Source organism: Pelobates fuscus, chromosome 3 (assembly GCF_036172605.1).
Source record: "Pelobates fuscus isolate aPelFus1 chromosome 3, aPelFus1.pri, whole genome shotgun sequence".
NCBI classification, from domain to species: Eukaryota; Metazoa; Chordata; class Amphibia; order Anura; family Pelobatidae; genus Pelobates; species Pelobates fuscus.
In genome coordinates, this window is record NC_086319.1 from 212,546,472 (window position 1) to 212,574,004 (window position 27,533).

Here is a 27,533-nt window from a genome sequence, read left to right on the forward strand (position 1 = left end):
CCACTAGAGGGCATTTCATGGTTTCTAGCACAGGAAACCTGTGCTAGAGCATCGCTGGACATCCTCACGCTGTGTGAGGACCTCCAGCGTCGCTCATTTCCCATAGGAAAGCTCTCCCCGGCCAGTGGACGGGATCAGTCTCGCCCACCGGCCGGCGCAGTCACAGGGAGGTGCGGCGGCGGAGGAAGAAGCAGCGACATGGGACATGTCGCTGGCTCAGGTAAGTCACTAAAGGGGTTTTCACCCGTTCAGCAACCAGGGATTGGGGGGTGGGAGGGAGAGGGGACCTGCAGTGCCAGGAAAACAGATTGTTTTCCTGGCACTGGAGTTTCCCTTTAAGGGGATACCTCATTTTAGTTCAATACTAAGCTTCTTAAACAAAGCCAACACCCAGAGGTTTAGAGTCCATTTCCCCAAGCCAGTTATGGTGTTGGGCAGAGAACAATCACAGCTTGTCCAAGAAATTATCCAAGGCTTGAACACCCTCCTTTATCCCCTTCCTATTGCGGGTTTAAGTCACAACTGGGCTTGGTCTGGTATTGTGGATCACAAATGGATCACCAGAATGAATTTGACAATGATCAATTACACATTGTGGGTAGACCTGGCCCCAAGTGTTTGATCTCAGGTCTGCAGTAAAACCAAATGATCGATTGACTGGCAGGTAGGCTTTCACTATAAACATATACATGGTGTGCCTGCCACATGATACTCTTCGAAGACGTGGCCACACTTTCTGTTCAAGACACCATAAATACCTCCACTTTTTTATCCCACTTCTGCGTAAATCTATACTGTGTAGATTTACCCAATTTTAATATAGTATCCATGAACAGCAATTCATACAGACAATAGCTTTTGTTATCCTGCATTTCTATGTTAGGCAGGTATGATTCAAGTAAATATTATTATTATAAAAATTTTTTATAACAAAACAAACTATGCTATAGACTCCTGAATATCTGTATCTGTTTATGTAGATAATACATTATTGATAAACCAAACAATATTGTCCAAAACAAAGTAGAACTCACAAGTCTTTAATTCTCATGCTTTGTGTGTCTATCAGGGTTATTCACTAAACTGAAAATTCAAAGTGAATTTCAAATTTAAGGTCAAATTAGTCAAACTGGAAACAATCTCTAATTCAGCGATCCTTTCAGTTTGGCTACTCTGGCCATAAACTTGAAAAATTCACTTTAGTAACTCAAGGTCCCTACTACTTGGTATATTAACCAATCCTGTATGGGTCCTGTTACAGCACATCATTTACAAGGTTATTTACTAAAGTCAGAATTGCTAAGAATTCAAAGTGAATTTAAAACTTAAAGGAACACTATAGGGTCAGGAACACAAACTTGTCAACTTGACTCCTTTTGCCCCCTCTAAATATAGTAAAATCTTACCTTCATTCCAGTCTGACAAATAAAAAAAAGTGAGAATTAGGTTTACCAGAAATTCAAGTCAATCTAAGGACAACCATGTCACATAAATCCCATTGGTATAAAGATTAAAAAAATAAAAAAAATAAATCCCGTTGGTAACTTCTAAATAGAATTTTACCAACCAATCTACTCTAATATTGGAGTTTATTCTTATAATATAGTAATAAGCTACAATTTTAGAAATATTGTTATGACATATATCAGAAGCACATCATTAAGACCTCAAATTAATAAGCTTTCCAAATGATTCATTACTGTTAGAAAAAGATCCATAGACCTTAATGGTGACTTCTGTAGATGATGAATTTGGCATAAGATAGTATACCAAAGTACTCTTCTTTAGAACTCCACATATTTTTAAAATATCAAACTCTAATGCTGTACTAGCCAGTACTTACCTTTACAAAGCTGTTTGAAGATGTTTCTTTCAAGTCTTCATTTCCAAGTCCAGAGTCATCAGCATCAATAAGGTTGTCTGTGGGAACATCTTGCTTTGGTTTGATGAATGTAAAATCACTTTCACTTGAATCCAAAGCCACACACACATTGTATGAGTATGGAAAAGGCAAGGTTCCATTGTTATATTGGGACATAATTTGGGGATCCACTTGAGAATACAGATTAGTACTAAAAGATCCAAAGGCTGGAGAAGATTTTGACTCTTTACATTTGGAAATGATAACCATCATTACACTTAAAATAAACAAAAATGAAATAAGAGCCAATGCAATTACTAAATACATTTGTAAATTGGTTGAGGGATCCTCGTCACTTAATTGATTAGTAAGTTTGGGAACCACTTGTTGGAAGGAATCTGCAAAAATAAAACTTAAGATTACAGTTGCTGAGAGAGAGGGGGCTCCATTGTCTTTCACCAAAACGATAACCTTATATTTCAAAACATCTTTTTGTTCAAACACACGTACTGTCCGTATTTCACCTGAGTGCTGACTAATGCTGAAGGGAGACGGTTCTGACACTTGCATGAAATGATAAGAGAGCCAAGCATTATGTCCTGAGTCAGCATCCACCGCAACAACCTTAGTTATTAGAGTACCTTCTTTGGATGCCAAAGGGACCATCTCAAAGGAAACTGAATCAATACTTCCTGAAGAAGGGTACAAAATTCTAGGTGCATTATCGTTCTGATCTATGATGTGGATAAGTAAAGTTGTGTTGCTACTCAAAGATGGCGATCCATTATCTTTCGCAGTTACTTGTAGTTGAAACTCTTTGTGCTGCTCATAATCAAAGGATCTCTGAGCGTAGAGAACTCCAGTCTCTATATTAATGGACAGATAAGATGATACTGGTATATCTTCTGTTTGTATACTTAAAATTGAATAAATAATCGTAGCGTTCTCTCCAGAATCTAAATCAGAAGCCTGTATGCTGTATATTGAGGCTCCCGGTAAATTGTTTTCTAGGACATATGCGACATGAGCAGTGTTTGTAAATAATGGAGGATTGTCATTAACATCCGATATATCCAGCATGATTTCTTGTGTAATAGAAAGAGGAGGAGATCCTCTATCAGTTGCTAAAATTGTAATATTATAGCATGATACTTTCTCTCTATCCATTGTATTTGTTGTAACAATTTTGTAATATTTACTTGATGACAATATTAACTGAAAGGGAGCATTTGCATTCCCAATGATTTGACAGTCAACGTTTCCATTTTCTCCTGAATCTTGATCATGAACTTCAATCAGTGCTATCCGTGTCCCTGGAGCTGAATCCTCAGGAATAGGAGATGTTAATGAAGTAATGGATATCTCTGGAGCATTATCATTTTCATCTATGATTTCTATTATAACCTTTGAATGGGCCACAAGTCCACCACCATCCTTTGCTTGAATAGACATTTCATAATATCTTGCAACTTCAAAATCTAATTTTTGATTTGTTGTTATTTCTCCATTTGTAACATTTATTTTAAACATTCCAGCTGAAAGTACATTCCCAGATATTTTTCCAAGTGAATATGTGACCTGTGCATTGGAACCTTCATCTTGATCAGTTGCAGTAACTTTAAGCAGCATAAAGTTGATTGGTACATTTTCACTTACACTCACTTTATAGATTTCTTCAGTAAATATTGGAAAATTATCATTTCCATCAGTTATAATAATCTTGATTAGAGTAGTTCCAGATCTAATGGGAATCCCGCCATCCAGTGCTGTTAAAATTAATTCATGAACATTTTGTCTCTCTCGATCTAAAGGTTTCTCTAAAACAAGTTCTGGAAATTTACTGCCATCAGTGCTGAATTTTTCACTCAGTGTAAAATGCTGATTATCACTGAGCTTGTATGTTTGTACAGAATTAATACCAATATCTGGATCTTCTGCATTTTGTAAAATAAAATGTGTTCCTGGTGAAGTAAATTCAATCATTTCTAAGGTAATGATGTCATGGAAATATACCGGAGAATTATCATTTATATCCTGAATTTCAATGGTGACAGGGAAAACAGTTAAAGGGTTATCAACCACTGCATCAAAGGTTAGAATGCAGGGAGCTATGACCCCACATAGTGTCTCTCTATCTATCCTGTCTTTAACATGTAGATTTCCAGATTGCAAATTGACAGAAAAATATTTATCTGAAACACGTGAAACAATATGAAATTTTCTAAGTGAGAGCTGCTTAATATCTAATCCAAGGTCTTTAGCAATATTAGCTATAACAGAGTCTTTTCTCATTTCTTCATCAATGGAATAATGAAGCTGGGCAGATACTGAATGACAAAGCCATGAAAATAAGAAGGAAAATATTACTTGCCATCTGATTCCTTTGTGTTTTTGTGAATCCTGAGTTTTCATCACAGCCATTTTTCTTGGTTTTAATCTCTGGGAATAATGTTCTTTTAGATTTCTAGTTATCTGTAATCCACTTAAAATGAAAACATCCACCGCTGTCTTCACTTCTTCAAGGAAATCCAACCTTATATAAAGTGCTCTGTTTGTGAGAGAATCCAAAAATGGCTGTGTTTCTTCTTGCAGATCTGCAGTGTGTGTTAGTGATGGAATATCAGTGGATCTCCAGCTCTGTATTCTTCTCCTTATTGGTCAAACAGCGGCGCTCAGAGGTATAAATGAAGAACTGCACTACCGAGAAGGTTGTTTTATTGTATTTATTTAATACAAGTTTATATATGTATATCCATATAGATATCAAGTTCAGTATAGAGTAGAGATTGTAGCCCTATTAGTCCAATGATACATATATATTAGAAATGGAATGGAACCTATACTCAATCACAGTAAGCTATTTTTCACTTTATATTTGTATTAATGCAAAAAGTAAAAAGTTAAAAGTATACATGTTAGTGTAGATACGTTGATATAATGAAATCATTATAATTAAGTTTAATAATAAAACTAAATTTAAAAATGTATTTTTAATTCAGAGTTCTAAAGCTATAGATAATAAGAAATCCTGTGATCCTGAGAAATGTGTACATATTTTTATATTACATTTGTCAGTCTGATTTTTGTTACCATTAATGCTGTAAATTAATGTATGCAATATGTTTATTTTTAAAGCAGCTATGTAGCACGTACTGTAAACCTAACACTGTTTCAGAAACATAAAGTTCTTTTATAGTATTCTGAATATTATAGTTAAGTTACTTAATCCTAAACATAATTAATATTAAAAATCAAGAGTGTAGTTTTATGAATACATTTGTGACTATGAGTTTAATTTATGATACACATTCTCATGCTGCTGTGGGTCCTGATAGCGCTACATTTTATATATTCTAATGGAGTAATGCAGCCAGCCCCAATAATTTCATATACAAAAAAACTTTACTTTAAATAAAAAGCAAAACACAGAGTAGGCAATCTCTACCACTATATAACATTAAGGGAAAAATAAAAGCTGTATAGAAAAAGTTGGTACTGAAAATGACAACAGAATGTAACAGCTTGTACTGAAATGACAACAGAATGCAAGAAATGGTCTGTATTTGATCACACACACAAAAAAAGAAAAAAGTTACTTGTGCGCTATCCCAAATCCCTATGCATATAAGTAGTGTGGGAGTCTAAGCGCAGGAATTATTTTTGTGTATTTGATCACAATTCGATCACAATTCCCACATACAGTACATACAGAGTTAACTCATATATTTCCTAACTACAGATATTTACAACGGCTATAGCAATCTGTATTAATCTCTGGAATTCTAATGTAATATTAACAGTGAAATGTTAGTGTACATTCCTTCACCCCCTCCCCATCTAATGGAATTATATGATCCATTGAAACTTCCTTTACAGTTTGGAAGTGACTCTTGTGCTGACAAGGTCATCAACCTAAATGCATTAAATCGGTGACCAGTGGCATTACCCTGACCAAATGAGATTCACAAATATTCACTGCATGGAAACTACAGCAAATTAAACAACACCATAATCACTTATGCACACTATATAGCTCCACTCCTGTGATGCCATCATAGATGCTTGCAATACATAGGTGGTGAGTGCTCTTTTGCTGGCTATCTGGCAGTGCAGCTGCCATCCCAGCCCCAAGGGTGTAACAGGAGGTGTCTCACTCCAGTGAGTGCATCTTAGAAATAACTGTGTAAAGCACATGTATCCATATATCACTGTTAACAAACACATATGATACAAATTAAACATTCGATTCATTACAAAGTTAACTGGGCTAAATTTAAAAGCAACTTCCAATGATTGCAAATTCCAAAAAAGTAGCTGATCTAAAAAAAAACCAACAAGTTTGAATGAGAGTTATTCTAGTTTGGCTAGTTTAGCCTAAATTTTGCAATTCCCTTATCATATGGTAATAGCATACTCTTAGCATTGGTTCAATTATAATAGTTAATTTTCCATGCATTAAATAAAATCGCTCCTTTCATGTAGCAATTATTTGAATCTAATAAGCTAGAAATAACATTTAAATTCAATGTTTATAATATTATACTCTACTGGCTAGGCATTGAGGCTAGAAACCATCATAATTTGCAATAAAAGATGATATTATTGTAGAAATATCTTCAATTTCTAATATGCTTAATAATGTTGTATGTAATATTGCAGGTACAATGATTGTAAGTTTTCAATTATAATGGACATGCCCCCACCTGCGGCACGGTGGGTAGAGACATACTGGAGGTTTTATACCACCCTTATTTTTGAATGGGGGTCATATTGACCTTTATGAGCCTTTTCATTTATTTTTGTGTGGGTTTTAAGTGTGACATTTTATGTTTTATTCATGATGCATGGATTGATCAACAGCTGTCAAAACTAATAAATCCATCGGTGAATATAAGGTTCACTGTCTATATTTGTTGACTCAATCATTGTTATTTGACTTGTTCACAAATTGCCTATTGCTGTTAATGAACTGTTCGTTGCAAGAAATATGTACATTTTGCAATGAGACACATAAGCACCATTTCTCCTTACTGGTTATTTAGAGCTGTGGACATGAGGGTCCAGAAAACGTTATTCTTTCGGAGACTTTAGCGTTCTCATTACCCTTCTACAATGACAGGTGTATGAAGTGATATTGTTTTTCAAACAATATTTAACTGGTTTAACAAAAAATTAAGGATCAAAGAACTAGCTCCAACTTTAAGAATAAACACCACTTAACTTCTGCATTACCCATACAATGTTGTTCAAATTTGGATGGCAATAATAGACTATGAGTGCAAACAAATATAAAGATCTGCTTTATAGTCATCCTTTGAGTAGAACAATAGTCTAAATTTTTAATACTTTATTTATTGATTGTTTAAAATAATGTGTCATTTTTTCTCCAACTAAAGAACATATCACATGCCATTTCTACTGATTGTAGTGAGTAGTTTTCTGTACCAAATAACATTAACCTGCAAAATAAATCATTCCTAATCTCAACCTATCATAAGTATCAAATTGATACTCTATATACCTTCTACATATACCTTCACAAGACTTCTTTCCAGTCTTCATCATTACCTTATATATTATAAAGGCTTAACATGCCAAGTCCTCCCCCTTGGTTAGGGGTAATTAATCTACCTGTTATCATAGACTACAGGTACCTAGTATGAAAACAGAGGTGTCACTCATAATAGCACCCCGACCTGCATGCTCATGAGTAGGACACACACACACAACCTGGCCACAGTAGTCAGATGACCGACCCGCCTGTTACAGTTAATATGAGTTTTACTCTTTCTCAACATTCTTTATTATATTTACTCTTTTTGATCAACCTTACCAACCACCTACAAGGTACCTGCACCTGACACAAAAAGTCATTACATCCAAATCTTACCACCCAGCTCCGGTTGATACACAAATTAAATAAGAAAAGTAAAAGAGGCTTGCTAATGTTGAATGCTTAAAAATGTCGATATTGCAAATTTATGTATTGTGTCTAACTCTACTCTGAAATCTGTATGCCTACAAACTTGCCTCAATAAAACACAGATTGACAAAAAACAATAATTTCAAGTCCTATGCTACTAGCCATGCCTTAAATGTTACTTTTCACTGCAAGTATAGAGGGTCTATGGCACACTCATCAATATAAATTTCTGTTAATCAGATAGAAATTTTCTTAATTATCACTTGACAATGGCTAATGGCAAGTGGATATTTATTTATATATTTCTCTTTCAATCCATACTTTTATTTATAAATATCATATAAATCACAGAAACAACAGTTTCAAGTCCACTGGGCATCAAGATTTAAGGCTCAATAGCAAGGTTTATGAGAAGCTCCCGCACCATGTGTCTGATTAGCATGACAGTCAAGTCCCGCCCTCGTTTATCAGAGATTCAAGACAATCCAAGATCAACCATATAACATAAATCACATTGGTAACTTTGGAATTACAGTTTAAATTTCTGTACTTGATGGTAAATGTTTCAATTAGATGTAATATCAAATTAAATGAAAATATGTTACATGAAAATACTGTTACTTGTGGTACTTGACGTATTTGTTTATCTAATTATATCACTATAAAGATTACTTGGAGACCAAGTACTATGAGAATAGATTTTTACCAACCAATTTCCTCTAATATCACAACTTATTCTTACCATGTTAGAATTTTAAAAAAATAGTTATTATATATATCAGAAGTACCCCATTAAGGCCTACATTTTACAAGTTATCTAAATGTATCAAAACTTGTCTAGAAAAAAATCCCATAGAACTTAATGGTAACTTCTGTAGATGATGAATTTGGCATAAGATAGTATACCAAAGTACTCTTCTTTAGAACTCCACATATTTTTAAAATATCAAACTCTAATGCTGTACTAGCCAGTACTTACCTTTACAAAGCTGTTTGAAGATGTTTCTTTCAAGTCTTCATTTCCAAGTCCAGAGTCATCAGCATCAATAAGGTTGTCTGTGGGAACATCTTGCTTTGATTTGATGAATGTAAAATCACTTTCACTTGAATCCAAAGCCACACACACATTGTATGAGTATGGAAAAGGCAAGGTTCCATTATTATATTGGGACATATTTTGGGGATCCACTTGAGAATACAGATTAGTACTAAAAGATCCAAAGGCTGGAGAAGATTTTGACTCTTTACATTTGGAAATGATAACCATCATTACACTTAAAATAAACAAAAACGAAATAAGAGCCAATGCAATTACTAAATACATTTGTAAACTGGTTGAGGAATCCTCGTCACTTAATTGATTAATGAGTTTGGGAACAACTTGTTGGATGGAATCTGCAAAAATAAAACTTAAGGTTACAGTTGCTGATAGCGAGGGGACTCCGTTGTCTTTCACCAAAACTATAACCTTATATTTCAAAACATCTTTTTGTTCAAACACACACACTGTCCGTATTTCACCTGAGTGCTGACTAATGTTGAAGGGAGATGGTTCTGACACTTGCATGAAATGATAAGAGAGCCAAGCATTATGTCCTGAGTCAGCATCCACCGCAACAACCTTAGTTATTAGCGTATCTTCTTTGGATGCCAAAGGAACCATCTCAAAGGATACCGAATCAATACTTCCTGGAGAAGGGTACAAAATTCTAGGTGCATTATCGTTCTGATCTATGATGCGGATGAGTAAAGTTGTGTTGCTACTCAAAGATGGTGATCCATTATCTTTCGCAGTTACTTGTAGTTGAAACTCTTTGTGCTGCTCATAATCAAAGGATCTCTGAGCGTAGATAACTCCAGTCTCTATATTAATGGACAGATAAGATGACACTGGTATATCTTCTGTGTTTATACTTAAAATTGAATAAATAATCTTAGCGTTCTCTCCAGAATCTAAATCAGAAGCCTGTATACTGTATATTGAGGCTCCCGGTAAGTTGTTTTCTGGGACATATGCAACATGCGCAGTGTTTGTAAATACTGGAGGATTGTCATTAACATCCGATATATCCAACCTGATTTCTTGTGTAATAGAAAGAGGAGGAGATCCTCTATCAGTTGCTAAAATTGTAATATTATAGCATGATACTTTCTCTCTATCCATTGTATTTGTTGTAACAATTTTGTAATATTTACTTGATGACAATATTAACTGAAAGTGTACATTTGCATTCCCAATGATTTGACAGTCAACGTTTCCATTTTCTCCTGAATCTTGATCATGAACTTCAATCAGTGCTATCCGTGTCCCTGGAGCTGAATCCTCAGGTATAGGAGATGTTAATGAGGTAATTGATATCTCTGGAGCATTGTCATTTTCATCTATGATTTCTATTAAAACCTTGGAATGGGCCACAAGCCCACCACCATCCTTTGCTTGAATAGACATTTCATAATATCTTGCAACTTCAAAATCAAATTTTTGATTTGTTGTTATTTCTCCATTTGTAGCATTAATTTTAAACATTCCAGCTGAAAGTACATTCCCTGATATTTTTCCAAGTGAATATGTGACCTGTGCATTGGAACCTTCATCTTGATCAGTTGCAGTAACTTTAAGCAGCATAAAGTTAATTGGAGCATTTTCACTTACACTCACTTTATAGATTTCTTCAGTAAATATTGGAAAATTATCATTTCCATCAGTTATAATAATCTTGATTAGAGTAGTTCCAGATCTGATAGGATTTCCGCCATCCAGTGCTGATAAAATTAATTCATGAATATTTTGTGTCTCCCGATCTAAAGGTTTTTCTAAAACAAGTTCTGGAAATTTACTACCATCAGTTCTGAATTTTTCACTAAGTGTAAAATGCTGATTATCACTGAGTTTGTATGTTTGTATAGAATTAATGCCAATATCAGGATCACCTGCATTTTGCAAAATGAAGTGTGTTCCAGGTGAAGTAAATTCAATAATTTCCAGGGTAATGGTTTTATGAAAAAATATGGGAGAATTATCATTTATATCCTGAATTTCAATGGTGACAGGGAAAACAGTTAAAGGATTATCAACCACTGCATCAAAGGTTAGAATGCAGGGAGCTATGACCCCACACAGTGTCTCTCTATCTATCCTGTCTTTAACATGTAGATTTCCAGATTGCAAATTGACAGAAAAATATTTATCTGAAACACGTGAAACAATATGAAATTTTCTAAATGAGAGCTGCTTGATATCTAATCCAAGGTCTTTAGCAATATTAGCTATAACAGAGTCTTTTCTCATTTCTTCATCAATGGAATAATGAAGCTGAGCAGACACTGAATGACAAAGCCATGAAAATAAGAAGGAAAATATTACTTGCCATCTGATTCCTTTGTGTTTTTGTGAATCCTGACTCTTCATCACAGACATTTTTTTGTTTTTTCTCTCTGGGAATAATTTTCTTTTAGATTTCCAGTTATCTGTAATCCACTTAAAATGAAAACATTCACAGCTGACTTCACTTCTTCAAGGAAATCCAACCTTATACAAAGTGCTCTGTATGTGAGAGAATCCAAAAATGGCTGTGTTTCTTCTTGCAGATCTGCAGTGTGTGTTAGTGATGGAAATATCAGTGGATCTCCAGCTCTGTATTCTTCTCCTTATTGGTCAAACAGCGGCGCTCAGAGGTATAAATGCAGAACTGCACTACCGAGAAGGTTGTTTTACTGTATTTATTTAATACAAGATTAATGTATATATGCATTATGTGTGTGTGTGTATATATATACACATATCACTATAGAGTATAGAAGGTAGATGATATACAAATAAATATTAGACATGAAATGGAATCATTGTATACTCCTTCACAGTAAGCTATCTTGCACTTTATATCTGTATTAATGCAAAAAGTAAAAAAGTATACATGTTAGTGTAGATAAGTTGATATACTACAACATATCTGAAATTATTATAATTAATTTTAATAATAAATAATAAAAGTAAATTTAAATATTTATTTTTTAAGTTTTAAAGATATTGATAAGAAATCCTGTAATCCTGGTTGTTTTACTGAATTTATTTAATACAAGTTTAATGTGTATACATATCAATATCATTATAGAGTAGAGATTGTAGCCATATTAGTCCAGTGATCTATATCAATACATGGTATACATATATATATATATATATATATATATATATATTATATATATTGGAAATTGAAAGGAATCTATACTCAATCACAGTAATCTTCTTAAACTTTATATTTGTATTAATGCAAAAAGTAAAAAGTATACATGTTAGTATTTATTTTGATGATATGAACTCCTGTAATCCTGAGAAATGTGTACATATTGTTATATTACATTTGTCAGTTTGATTTTGGATTTTATTTTGGCCATTAATTTTTGTAATTAATACATGTAATATTTATAGTTAAGATATCAAGTTCAGTATGGAGTAGAGATTGTAGCCCTATTAGTCTAATGATACATATATATTAGAAATGGAATGGAATCTATACTCAATCACAGTAAGCTATCTCGCAATTTATATTTGTATTTGTATTTTTTACCTCAGAGTTCTAAATCTATTAATGATAAGAAATCATGTAATCCTGAGAAATGTGAACATATTTTTACATTTTATTTGTCAGTCTGATTTTTTCTTGTTGCCATTAATGCTGTTTATTTTTAAAGCAGCAATGTAGCACGTACTGTAAACCTAACACTGTGTCAGAAACATAAAGTCCTTTTATAGTATTCTGAATATTATAGTTAAGTTACGTAATCCTAAACATAATTAATATTACAAATCAAGAACGGAGTTTTATGAATACAATTGTGACTATGAGGTTAATTTATGATACACATTCTCATGCTGCTCTGCGTCATAATAACGCTACATTTTATATATTCTAATGAAGAATTTCATATACAAAAAACTTTACTTTAAATAAAAATCAAAACACAGAGTAGGTATTATCTACCACTTTAAAACATGAATCTAAAAATAAAAGCTGTATGGAAAAAGTTGGTACTGAAAATTACAACAGAATGTAACAGCTTGTACTGAAATTACAACAGAATGCAAAAAATGGTCCGCATTTGATCACAAAAAAACCCAAAAGAAAAAAGTTACTTGTGCGCTATCCCAAATCCCTATGCATATAAGTAGTGTGGGAGTCTAAGTGCCGGACCTATTGTTGTGTATTTGTTCACAATTCCCACATACAGTACATAGAGTTAACTCATATATTTCCTAACTACAGATATTTACAACTGCTATAGCGATCTTTATCAATCTCTGGAATGCTAATGTAATATTAACAGTGAAATGTTAGAGTACATTCCTTCACCCCCTCCTCCAGCTAATGGAATGATATGATCCATTGAAACTTCCTTTACAGTTTGGAAGTAGCTCTTGTGCTGACAAGGTCATCGACCTAGATGTAATAAATCAGTGACCAGTGGCATTACCCTGACCAATGAGATTCACAGATATACACTGCATGGAAACTACAGCAAATTAAACAACACTATAAACAGGTAGCACTTGTGCACACTATATAGCTCCATCCCTTAGATGCCACCTTAGATGCTTGCAATACATAGGTGGTGAGAGTGAGGAGTGCTCTTTTGCTGGCTATCTGGCAGTGCAGCTGCCAGCCGAGCCCCACGGGTGTAACGGGAGGTGTCTAACTCCATTGAGTGCATCTTATAAATAACTGTGTAAAGCACATGTACAATCACATGATCCAAATATCACTGTTAAAAAAACACATATGGTACAAATTAAACATTCGATCAATTACAAAATCAACTGGGCTAAATTTGAAAGCAACTTCCAAGTATTGCAAATTCCATAACAAGTAGCTGATCTAAAAAAAACCCCAAAACAACAAGTTTGAATGAGAGTTATTCTAGTTTGGCTAGTTTAGCCTAAATTTTGCAATTCCCTTATCATATGGTAATAGCATACTCTTAGTATTGGTTAAATTATAATAGTTAATTTTCCATGAATTAAATAAATCGCTCCCTTCATGTAGCAATTATTTGAATCGAATAAGCTAGAAACAACATTTAAATTCAATGTTTCAAATATTATACTCCCCTGGCTGGGCGTTGAGGCTAGAAACCATCATAATTTGCAATAAAAGATGATATTACTGTAGAAATATCTTCAATTTCTAATATGCTTAATTAATAATGCTGTATGTAATATTGCAGGTACCATGGTTGTAAGTTTTCAGTTATAATGAACATACCCCCACATGCGGCACGGTGGGTAGAGACATACTGGAGGTTTTACACATTCCTTATTCTTAAATTGGGGTCATATTGACCTTTATGGGTCTTTTCATTTATTTTTGTGTGGGCTTTAAGTGTGAATTTTTATGTTTTATGCATGATGCATGGATTGTTCAACAGCTGTCAAATCTGATAAATCCATTGGTGAATATAAGGTTTAAAACCAGGTATGTATTAAAGACTGAACCGTAGCACTGTCTATATTTGTTGACTCAATAATTTTTATTTGACTTGTTCACAAATTGCCTATTACTGTTAATGAACTGTTCATTGCAAGAAATATGTACATTTTGCAATGAAACACATAAGCACCATATCTCCTGACTGGTTATTTAGAGCTGTGGACATGAGGGTCCAGAAAATTGTATTCTTTCGGAGGCTTTAGCGTTCTCATTACCCTTCTACAATGACAGGTGTATGAAGTGATATTGTTTTTCAAACAATATTTAACTGGTTTAACAAAAAATTAAGGATCAAAGAACTAGTTCCAACTCTAAGAATAAAAACGTTTAACTTCTGCATTACCCATACAATACTGTTCAAATTTGGATGGCAATAATAGACTATGAGTGCAAACAAATATAAAGATCATCCTTTGAGTAGAACGATAGTCTAAATTTGTAATACTTTATTTATTGATTGTTTAAAATATTGTGTCAACATTTAAAAAAAATAATCTTTCTCCAACTAAAGAAAATATCACATCACCATTTTTACTGATTGTAGTGAGTAGTTTTCTGTACCAAATAACATTAACCTGCAAAATAAATCATTACTAATCTCAACCTATTATTAGTATCAAATTGATACTCTATTTACCTTCTACATACACCTTCACAAGACTTCTTTCAAGTCTCTATCATTACCTTATATATTATGAAGGCTTAAAATGCCAAGTCCTCCTTCTTGGTTAGGGGTCATTAATCTACCCATTATCATAGACTACAGGTACCTAGTATGAAAACAGAGGTGTCACTCATAATAGAGCCCGACTTGCGTGCTCATGAGTAGGACACACACACAACCAGGCCACGGTGATCAGATGACCGACCCGCCTGTTACAGTTAATATGAGTTTTACTCTTTTTCAACATTCTTTATTTTATTTACTCTTTTGGATCAACCTTACCAACCACCTACAAGGTACCTGCACCTGAAACGAAAGGGCCTTGAGCGGTGGGTGGGGGCCCTAAATAAGAATGACGGGGGGGACCTACTGTCCTCCCCCCGGCCCCGACCCCTGCGCGGTGGGTGGGGGCCATAGATTAAAAACAATGAGGGGGGACCTACTATCCTCCCCCTGGCCCCCACCCATTAACGGTGGGTGGGGGCCCTAAATAAGAATGACGGGGGGGACCTACTGTCCTCCCTCCAGCCCCACCCCTGCGTGGTGGGTGGGTCCCTACATAACAATGAGGGGGGAACCTACTGTCCTCCCCCCAGCCCCCACCCCTAAGCGGTAGGTGGGAGCCCTAAATAAGATTGAGGGGGGGACCTACTGTCCTCCCCCCCCGGCCCCCACCCCTGCGTGGCAGGTGGGTACCCTACATAAGTGCTGTCGTCGTCCCCGGCCCCCACCCCTGAGCGGTGGGTGGGGGGCCCTAAATAAGAATGAGGGGGGAGACCTACATAAATCACATAGGTAACTTTGGAATTACAGTTTACATTTTTGTACTTGATGGTAAATGTTTCAATTGGATGTCATATAAAATTAAATGAAAATATGTTACCTGAAAATACTGTTACTTGTGGTACTTGACGTATTTGTTTATCTAATTATATCACTATAAAGATTACTTGCAGACCAAGTACTACGAGAATAGATTTTTACCAACCAATTTCCCCTAATATCACAACTTATTCTTACCATGTTAGAATTTTAAAAAATAGTTAAGCCATTAAGGCATCCATTTTACAAGTTATCTAAATGTTTCATTACTGATAGAAAAACTTGTCTAGAAAAAATCCAAGAGAACTTAATGGTAACTTCTGTAGATGATTAATTTGGCATAGGATAGTATACCAAAGTACTCTTCTATAGAACTCCACATATTTTTAAAATATCAAACTTTACTGCTGTATTATCTAGTACTTACCTTTACAAAACTGTTTGAAGATGTTTCTTTCAGGTCTTCATTTCCAAGTCCAGAGTCATCAGCATCAATAAGGTTGTCTGTGGGAACATCTTGCTTTGGTTTGATGAATGTAAAATCACTTTCACTTGAATCCAAAGCAACACACACATTGTATGAGTATGGGAAAGGCAAGGTTCCATTGTTATATTGGGACATCATTTTGGGATCCACTTGAGAATACAGATTAGTGCTAAAAGATCCAAAGGCTGGAGAAGATTTTGACTCTTTACATTTGGAAATGATAACTATCATTACACTTAAAATAAACAAAAATGAAATAAGAGCCAATGCAATTACTAAATACATTTGTAAATTGGTTGAGGAATCCTCGTCACTTAATTGATTAGTGAGTTTGGGAACCACTTGTTGGACGGAATCTGCAAAAATAAAACTTAAGGTTACAGTTGCTGATAGCGAGGGGACTCCGTTGTCTTTCACCAAAACTATAACCTTATATTTCAAAACATCTTTTTGTTCAAACATACGCACTGTCCGTATTTCACCTGTGTGCTGACTAATGCTGAAGGGAGATGGTTCTGACACTTGCATGAAATGATAAGAGAGCCAAGCATTATGTCCTGAGTCAGCATCCACCGCAACAACCTTAGTTATTAGAGTACCTTCTTTGGATGCCAAAGGGACCATCTCAAAGGAAACGGAATCAATACTTCCTGAAGAAGGGTACAAAATTCTAGGTGCATTATCGTTCTGATCTATGATGCGGATAAGTAAAGTTGTGTTGCTACTCAAAGATGGTGATCCATTATCTTTCGCAGTTACTTGTAGTTGAAACTCTTTGTGTTGCTCATAATCAAAGGATCTCTGAGCGTAGAGAACTCCAGTCTCTATATTAATGGACAGATAAGATGATACTGGTATATCTTCTGTGTGTATACTTAAAATTGAATAAATAATCTTAGCGTTCTCTCCAGAATCTAAATCAGAAGCCTGTATGCTGTATATTGAGGCTCCCGGTAAATTGTTTTCTGGGACATATGCAACATGTGCAGTGTTTGTAAATAATGGAGGATTGTCATTAACATCCGATATATCCAACCTGATTTCTTGTCTAATAGAAAGAGGAGGAGATCCTCTATCAGTTGCTAAAATTGTAATGTTATAACATGATACTTTCTCTCTATCCATTGTATTTGTTGTAACAATTTTGTAATATTTACTTGATGACAATATTAACTGAAAGGGAGCATTTGCATTCCCAATGATTTGACAGTCAACGTTTCCATTTTCTCCTGAATCTTGATCATGAACTTCAATCAGTGCTATCCGTGTCCCTGGAGCTGAATCCTCAGGAATAGGAGATGTTAATGAAGTAATGGATATCTCTGGAGCATTATCATTTTCATCTATGATATATATTAAAACCTTTGAATGGGCCACAAGTCCACCACCATCCTTTGCTTGAATAGACATTTCATAATATCTTGCAACTTCAAAATCTAATTTTTGATTTGTTGTTATTTCTCCATTTGTAGCATTAATTTTAAACATTCCAGCTGAAAGTACATTCCCTGATGTTTTTCCAAGTGAATATGTGACCTGTGCATTGGAACCTTCATCTTGATCAGTTGCAGTAACTTGAAGCAGCATAAAGCTAATTGGAATATTTTCACTTACACTCACTTTATAGATTTTTTCAGTAAATACTGGAAAATTATCATTTGCATCAGTAACAATAACCTTTATGGAAACGGTGCCTGATCTTATGGGATTCCCGCCATCCAGTGCTGTTAATATTAATTCATGAATGCTTTGTGTCTCCCTATCTAAAGGTTTCTCTAAGACAAGTTCTGGGAATGTACTGTCATCAGTTCTGAATTTTTCACTCAGTATAAAATGCTGATTATCACTGAGCTTGTATGTTTGTACAGAATTAATACCAATATCTGGATCTTCTGCATTTTGCAAAATAAAATGTGTTCCTGGTGAAGTCAATTCAATCATTTCTAAGGTAATTATGTCATGGAAATATACTGGAGAATTATCATTTATATCCTGAATTTCAATGGTGACAGGGAAAACAGTTAAAGGATTATCAACCACTGCATCAAAGGTTAGAATGCAGGGAGCTATGACCCCACATAGTGTCTCTCTATCTATCCTGTCTTTAACATGTAAATTCCCAGTTTGCAAATTGACAGAAAAATATTTATCTGAAACACGTGAAACAATATGAAATCTTCTAAATGAGAGCTGCTTAATATCTAATCCAAGGTCTTTTGCAATATTAGCTATAACAGAGTTTTTTCTCATTTCTTCATCTATGGAATAATGAAGCTGGGCAGATACTGAATGACAAAGCCATGAAAATAAGAAGGAAAATATTACTTGCCATCTGATTCCTTTGTGTTTTTGTGAATCCTGAGGTTTCAATCCTGAGGGAGCCATTTTTATTGGTTTTAATTTCTGTGAATAATTTTCTCTTTGATTTCCAGTTATCTGCAATCCACTTAAAAAGAAAACATTCACTCCTGGCTTCACTTCTTCCAGGGAATATAAGGAAATCCAATCTTATACAAAGTGCTCTGTATGTGAGAGAATCCAAAAATGGCTGTGTTTCTTCTTGCAGATCTGCAGTGTGTGTTAGTGATGGAAATATCAGTGGATCTCCAGCTCTGTATTCTTCTCCTTATTGGTCAAACAGCGGCGCTCAGAGGTATAAATGCAGAACTGCACGACCGAGAAGGTTGTTTTACTGTATTTATTTAATACAAGATTAATGTATATATGCATTGTGTGTGTGTGTATATATATATACACATATCACTATAGAGTATAGAAGGTAGATGATATACAAATAAATATTAGACATGAAATGGAATCATTGTATACTCCTTCACAGTAAGCTATCTTGCACTTTATATCTGTATTAATGAAAAAAGTAAAAAAGTATACATGTTAGTGTAGATAAGTTGATATACTACAACATATCTGAAATCATAATAATTAATTTTAATAATAAATAATAAAAGTAAATTAAAATATTTATTTTTAAAGTTCTAAAGATATTGATAAGAAATCCTGTAATCCTGGTTGTTTTACTGTATTTATTTAATACAAGTTTAATGTGTATACATATCAATATCATTATAGAGTAGAGATTGTAGCCATATTAGTCCAGTGATCTATATCAATACATGGTATACATACATATATATATATATATATATATATATATATATATATATATATATATAAAAAAACAAATTCGGAATCTGGCACTCTACCTTACTTGCTTTTCTCTTCAAAAAAATGCCTTGGTGCTGCAGAGCGTTGTTATGTAGAAAATGAAGATTCAGAGCACTCCAAAGGGCTTAGTGAAAAAATACTTTATCTGTGTAGAAAGATCTTTCTACACAGGTAAAGTATTTTTTCACTAAGCCCTTTGGAGTGCTCTGAATCTTCATTTTCTATATATATATATATATATATATATATATTATATATATTGGAAATTGAAAGGAATCTATACTCAATCACAGTAATCTTCTTAAACTTTATATTTGTATTAATGCAAAAAGTAAAAAGTATACATGTTAGTATTTATTTTGATGATATGAACTCCTGTAATCCTGAGAAATGTGTACATATTGTTATATTACATTTGTCAGTTTGATTTTGGATTTTTTTTTGGCCATTAATTTTTGTAATTAATACATGTAATATTTATAGTTAAGATATCAAGTTCAGTATGGAGTAGAGATTGTAGCCCTATTAGTCTAATGATACATATATATTAGAAATGGAATGGAATCTATACTCAATCACAGTAAGCTATCTCGCAATTTATATTTGTATTTGTATTTTTTACCTCAGAGTTCTAAATCTATTAATGATAAGAAATCATGTAATCCTGAGAAATGTGAACATATTTTTACATTTTATTTGTCAGTCTGATTTTTTCTTGTTGCCATTAATGCTGTTTATTTTTAAAGCAGCAATGTAGCACGTACTGTAAACCTAACACTGTGTCAGAAACATAAAGTCCTTTTATAGTATTCTGAATATTATAGTTAAGTTACTTAATCCTAAACATAATTAATATTAAAAATCAAGAACGGAGTTTTATGAATACAATTGTGACTATGAGGTTAATTTATGATACACATTCTCATGCTGCTCTGCGTCATAATAACGCTACATTTTATATATTCTAATGAAGAATTTCATATACAAAAAACTTTACTTTAAATAAAAATCAAAACACAGAGTAGGTATTATCTACCACTTATCCCTATGCATATAAGTAGTGTGGAAGTCTAAGCGCAGGAATTATTTTTGTGTATTTGATCACAATTCCCACATACAGTACATAGAGTTAACTCATATATTTCCTAACTACAGATATTTACAACTGCTATAGCGATCTTTATCAATCTCTGGAATGCTAATGTAATATTAACAGTGAAATGTTAGAGTACATTCCTTCACCCCCTCCTCCAGCTAATGGAATGATATGATCCATTGAAACTTCCTTAACAGTTTGGAAGTAGCTCTTGTGCTGACAAGGTCATCGACCTAGATGTATTAAATCAGTGACCAGTGGCATTACCCTGACCAATGAGATTCACAGATATTCACTGCATGGAAACTACAGCAAATTAAAAACACTATAAGCACAAAACACTATAAGCAGGCAGCACTTGTGCAAAGTATATAGCTCCACCCCTGTGATGCCATCTTAGATGCTTGCAATACATAGTTGGTGAGGAGTGCTCTTTTGCTGGCTATCTGGCAGTGCAGCTGCCATCCCAGCCCCAAGGGTGTAACAGGAGGTGTCTAACTCCATTGAGTGCATCTTAGAAATAACTGTGTAAAGCACATGTACAATCACATGATCCATATATCACTGTTAACAAACACATATGGTTCAAATTAAACATTCGATTAATTACAAAATTAACTGGGCTAAATTTGAAAGCAACTTCCAAGGAGTGCAAATTCCATAACAAGTAGCTGATCTAAAAAAAACACAACAAGTTTGAATGAGAGTTATTCTAGTTTGGCTAGTTTAGAATAAATTTAGCAATTCCCTTATCATATGGTAATAGCATACTCTTAGTATTGGTTAAATTATAATAGTTAATTTTCCATGAATTAAATAAATCGCTCCCTTCATGTAGCAATTATTTGAATCTAATAAGCTAGAAATAACATTTAAATCCAATGCTTAAAATATTATACACCCCTGGCTGGGCATTGAGGCTGGAAACCATCATAATTTGCAATAAAAGATGATATTATTGTAGAAATATCTTCAATTTCTAATATGCTTAATTAATAATGCTGTATGTAATATTGCAGGTACCATGGTTGTAAGTTTTCAATTAATATGAACATACCCCCACGTGTGGCACGGTGGGTAGAGACATACTGGAGGTTTTACACCTTCCTTATTCTTAAATAGGGGTCATAGTGACCTTTATGGGCCTTTTCATTTATTTTTGTGTGGGTTTTAAGTGTGAATTTTTATGTTTTATGCATGATGCATGGATTGATCAACAGCTGTCAAATCTGATAAATCCATTAGTGAATATAAAGTTTAAAACCAGGTATGTATTAAAGACTGAACCGTAGCACTGTCTATATTTGTTGACTCAATAATTTTTGGTTATTTAGAGCTGTGGACATTTGGGTCCAGAAAATTGTATTCTTTCGGAGGCTTCAGCGTTCTCATTACCCTTCTACAATAACGTGTATAAAGTGATATTGTTTTTCAAACAATATTTAACTGGTTTAACAAAAAATTAAGGATCAAAGAACTAGTTCCAACTCTAAGAATAAAAACGTTTAACTTCTGCATTACCCATACAATGCTGTTCAAATTTGGATGGCAATAACAGACTAAGAGTGCAAACAAATATAAAGATCTGCTTTATATTCATCCTTTAAGTAGAACAATAGTCTCAATTTTTAATACTTTATTTATTGATTGTTTAAAATATTGTGTCAAAATTTAAAAAAAATAATCTTTCTCCAACTAAAGAAAATATCACATCACCATTTTTACTGATTGTAGTGAGTAGTTTTCTGTACCAAATAACATTAACCTGCAAAATAAATAATTACTAATCTCAACCTATCATAAGTATCAAATTGATACTCTATATACCTTCTACATACACCTTCACAAGACTTCTTTCTAGTCTCCATCATTACCTTATATATTATGAAGGCTTAAAATGCCAAGTCCTCCTCCTTGGTTAGTCGTCATTAATCTACCCGTTATCATAGACTACAGGTACCTAGTATGAAAACAGAGGTGTCACTCATAATAGAGCCCGACTTGCATGCTCATGAGTAGGACACACACACACAACCCGGCCACAGTAGTCAGATGACCGACCCGCCTGTTACAGTTAATATGAGTTTTACTCTTTCTCAACATTCTTTATTATATTTACTCTTTTGGATCAACCTTACCAACCACCTACAAGGTACCTGCACCTGACATGAAAAGTCATTACATACAAGGTTTATGAGAAGCTCCCGCACCATGTGTCTGATTAGCATGACAGTCAAGCCCCGCCCCCATTTACCAGAAATTCAAGTCAATCCAAGATCAACCTGGGTAAGTGGGGGCCCTAAATAACAATGAGGGGGGGACCTACTGTCCTCCCCCCGTGGCCCCCACCCCTGAGCGGTGGGTAGGGGCCCTAAATAAGAATGACAGGGGGACCTACTGTCCTCCACCCTGGCCCCCACCGCTAAGCGGTGGGTGGGAGCCCTAAATAAGATTGGGGGGGACCTAATGTCCTCCCCCTGGCCCCCACCCCTGCACGGTGGGTGGAGGCCCTAAATAACAATGCGGGGGGCCCTCCTGTCCTCCCCCCCCGGCCCACACCCCTGAGCGGTGGGTGGGGGCCCTACATAAGAATGAGGGGGGGGACCTACTTTCCTCCTCCCCGGCCCCCAACCCTAAGTGGTGGGTGGGAGCCCAAAATAAGATTGAGGGGGGAGACCTATTGTCCTCCCCCCAGATCCCCACCCCTGAGCGGTGGGTGGGGGCCCTAAATAAGAATGAGGGGGTGAACTACATAAATCACATTGGTAACTTTGGAATTACAGTTTAAAGTTATGTACTTGATGGTAAATGTTTCAATTAGATGTCATATAAAATTAAATGAAAATATGTTACATGAAAATACTGTTACTTGTGGTACTTGACGTATTTGTTTATCTAATTATATCACTATAAAGATTACTTGGAGACCAAGTACTACGAGAACAGATTTTTACCAACCAATTTCCTCTAATATCACAACTTATTCTTACCATGTTATTAGATATGTCAGAAGTACCCCATTAAGGCCTCCATTTTACAAGTTATCTAACTGTTTCATTACTGATAAAAAAAAATTGTCTAGAAAAAATCCCATAGAACTTAATGGTAACTTCTGTAGATGATTAATTTGGCATAAGATAGTATACCAAAGTACTCTTCTATAGAACTATACTGCTGTATTATATAGTACTTACCTTTACAAAACTGTTTGAAGATGTTTCTTTCAGGTCTTCATTTCCAAGTCCAGAGTCATCAGCATCAATAAGGTTGTCTGTGGGAACATCTTGCTTTGATTTGATGAATGTAAAATCACTTTCACTTGAATCCAAAGCCACACACACATTGTATGAGTATGGGAAAGGCAAGGTTCCATTGTTATATTGGGACATAATTTTGGGATCCACTTGAGAATACAGATTAGTGCTAAAAGACCCAAAGGCTGGAGAAGATTTTGACTCTTTACATTTGGAAATGATAACCATCATTACACTTAAAATAAACAAAAATGAAATAAGAGCCAATGCAATTACTAAATACATTTGTAAATTGGTTGAGGAATCCTCGTCACTTAATTGATTAGTGAGTTTGGGAACCACTTGTTGGACGGAATCTGCAAAAATAAAACTTAAGGTTACAGTTGCTGATAGCGAGGGGACTCCATTGTCTTTCACCAAAACTATAACCTTATATTTCAAAACATCTTTTTGTTCAAACACACGCACTGTCCGTATTTCACCTGTGTGCTGACTAATGCTGAAGGAAGATGGTTCTGACACTTGCATGAAATGATAAGAGAGCCAAGCATTATGTCCTGAGTCAGCATCCACCGCAACAACCTTAGTTATTAGCGTATCTTCTTTGGATGCCAAAGGAACCATCTCAAAGGAAACCGAATCAATACTTCCTGGAGAAGGGTACAAAATTCTAGGTGCATTATCGTTCTGATCTATGATGCGGATAAGTAAAGTTGTGTTGCTACTCAAAGATGGCGATCCATTATCTTTCGCAGTTACTTGTAGTTGAAACTCTTTGTGCTGCTCATAATCAAAGGATCTCTGAGCGTAGATAACTCCAGTCTCTATATTAATGGACAGATAAGATGATACTGGTATATCTTCTGTGTGTATACTTAAAATTGAATAAATAATCTTAGCGTTCTCTCCAGAATCTAAATCAGAAGCCTGTATGCTGTATATTGAGGCTCCCGGTAAATTGTTTTCTGGGACATATGCAACATGTGCAGCTTTTGTAAATAATGGAGGATTGTCATTAACATCCGATATATCCAAACTGATTTCTTGTCTAATAGAAAGAGGAGGCGATCCTCTATCAGTTGCTAAAATTGTAATGTTATAGCATGATACTTTCTCTCTATCCATTGTATTTGTTGTAACAATTTTGTAATATTTACTTGATGACAATATTAACTGAAAGGGTGCATTTGCATTCCCAATGATTTGACAGTCAACATTTCCATTTTCTTCTGAATCTTGATCATGAACTTCAATCAGTGCTATCCGTGTCCCTGGAGCTGAATCCTCAGGAATAGGAGATGTTAATGAAGTAATGGATATCTCTGGAGCATTATCATTTTCATCTATGATATATATTAAAACCTTTGAATGGGCCACAAGTCCACCACCATCCTTTGCTTGAATAGACATTTCATAATATCTTGCAACTTCAAAATCTAATTTTTGATTTGTTGTTATTTCTCCATTTGTAGCATTAATTTTAAACATTCCAGCTGAAAGTACATTCCCTGATGTTTTTCCAAGTGAATATGTGACCTGTGCATTGGAACCTTCATCTTGATCAGTTGCAGTAACTTGAAGCAGCATAAAGCTAATTGGAGCATTTTCACTTACACTCACTTTATAGATTTTTTCAGTAAATACTGGAAAATTATCATTTGCATCAGTAACAATAACCTTTATGGAAACGGTGCCTGATCTTATGGGATTCCCGCCATCCAGTGCTGTTAATATTAATTCATGAATGCTTTGTGTCTCTCGATCTAAAGGTTTCTCTAAGACAAGTTCTGGAAATGTACTGTCCTCAGTACTGGATTTTTCACTCAGTGTAAAATGCTGATTATCACTGAGCTTGTATGTTTGTACAGAATTAATACCAATATCTGGATCTTCTGCATTTTGTAAAATAAAATGTGTTCCTGGTGAAGTAAATTCAATAATTTCTAAGGTAATGATGTCATGGAAATATACCGGAGAATTATCATTTATATCCTGAATTTCAATGGTGACAGGAAAAACAGTTAAAGGATTATCAACCACTGCATCAAAGGTTAGAATGCAGGGAGCTATGACCCCACATAGTGTCTCTCTATCTATCCTGTCTTTAACATGTAAATTTCCAGTTTGCAAATTGACAGAAAAATATTTATCTGAAACACGTGAAACAATATGAAATTTGCTAAATGAGAGCTGCTTAATATCTAATCCAAGGTCTTTAGCAATATTAGCTATAACAGAGTCTTTTCTCATTTCTTCATCGATGGAATAATGAAGCTGCCCTGAGACTGAATGACAAAGCCATGAAAATAAGAAGGAAAATATTACTTGCCATTTCATTCCTTTGTGTTTTTGTGAATCCTGAGGTTTCAATCCTGAGGAAGCCATTTTTATTGGTTTTAATTTCTGTGAATAATTTTCTCTTTGATTTCCAGTTATCTGCAATCCACTTAAAAAGAAAACATTCACTCCTGGCTTCACTTCTTCCAGGAATTATAAGGAAATCCAGTCTTATACAAAGTGCTCTGTATGTGAGAGAATCCAAAAATGGCTGTGTTTCTTCTTGCAGATCTGCAGTGTGTGTTACTGATGGAAATATCAGTGGATCTCCAGCTCTGTATTCTTCTCCTTATTGGTCAAACAGCGGCGCTCAGAGGTATAAATGGAGAACTGCACGACCGAGAAGGTTGTTTTACTGTATTTATTTAATACAAGATTAATGTATAGATGCATTATGTGTGTGTGTGTGTATATATATTTATATACATACATATATGTATATATTTATATATATATACATACACACACATATCAATATAGAGTATAGAAGGTAGATGATATACAAATATATATTAGAAATGAAATGGAATCATTGTATACTCCATGGGTCTTAAAACTCTGGCCCCCCCGATGTTGCTGAACTACAACTCCCATGATTCTCTGGCTATCTATTTAATTCAAAGAATCATGGGAGTTGTAGTTCAGCAACATCTGGGGAGCCGGAGTTTGAGGACCCATGGTACACTCCATCACAGTAAGCTATCTTGCACTTTATGTCTGTAGTAATGCAAAAAGTAAAAAAGTATACATGTTAGTTTGATAAGTTGATATACTACAACATATCTGAAATCATTATAATTAAAGGACCACTATAGTGCCAGGAAACATACTCGTTTTCCTGGCACTATAGTGCCCTGAGGGTGCCCCCACCCTCAGGGCCCCCCTCCCGCCGGGCTCTGGAGAGAGGAAGGGGTTAAACACTTACCTTTTTCCAGCGCCGGGCTGGGAGCTTTCCTCCTCCTCTCCTCCTTCCTCGCGACGTCATCGGCTGAATGCGCATGCGCGGCAGGAGCCACGCGCACATTCAGCCGGTCGCATAGGAAAGCATTTACAATGCTTTCCTATGGACGCTGGCGTCTTCTCACTGTGATTTTCACAGTGAGAAGCACGCAAGCGCCTCTAGCGGCTGTCAATCACACAGCCACTAGAGGCTCTGGAGGCTGGATTAACCCTCAGTATAAACATAGCAGTTTCTCTGAAACTGCTATGTTTATAAAAAAAAAGGGTTAATCCTAGATGGACCAGGCACCCAGACCACTTCATTAAGTAAATTAAGCTTCATTAAGTAAATTAAAATATTTCTTTTTAAAGTTCTAAAGAAATTCATGATAAGAAATCCTGTAATCCTGGTTGTTTTACTGTATTTATTTAATACAAGTTTAAAGTGTATAGATAGCAAAATCATTATAGAGTAGAGA

General features: G+C 34.9%; 3 protein-coding genes across 44 annotated transcripts in view; all 3 read right to left on the bottom strand.

The window, feature by feature from the left end:
* The window catches only part of LOC134602746 (protocadherin gamma-A4-like), a 347,761-nt gene that overhangs the window by 53,481 nt on the left and 266,747 nt on the right, over positions 1–27,533 (bottom strand). For 2 of the 42 annotated variants that reach the window (XM_063447990.1, XM_063447989.1), the window contains exon 1: positions 16,183–18,802. The exons of the other annotated variants lie outside the window; for them this stretch is intronic. In XM_063447990.1, the coding sequence (XP_063304060.1) occupies positions 16,183–18,627 (2,445 nt within the window). In that variant the 5' untranslated portion in view covers positions 18,628–18,802. Of the gene's footprint in view, positions 1–16,182; positions 18,803–27,533 lie in introns of those variants that run through there. 42 annotated transcript variants of the gene reach the window in all.
* Positions 1,072–11,202, bottom strand: LOC134603685 (protocadherin gamma-B5-like). Its single transcript, XM_063449865.1, has 5 exons — positions 8,764–11,202; positions 5,736–5,808; positions 1,844–4,188; positions 1,407–1,418; positions 1,072–1,083 (listed from the first exon to the last, which is right to left on the bottom strand). Exons 1-5 carry the CDS (start codon positions 11,200–11,202, stop codon positions 1,072–1,074), a joined length of 4,881 nt encoding a protein of 1,626 aa, XP_063305935.1.
* LOC134603686 (protocadherin gamma-B2-like) lies at positions 22,060–26,204 on the bottom strand. The gene is made up of 2 exons (XM_063449866.1): positions 23,719–26,204; positions 22,060–22,083 (listed from the first exon to the last, which is right to left on the bottom strand). Exons 1-2 carry the CDS (start codon positions 26,161–26,163, stop codon positions 22,060–22,062), a joined length of 2,469 nt encoding a protein of 822 aa, XP_063305936.1. The 5' UTR covers positions 26,164–26,204.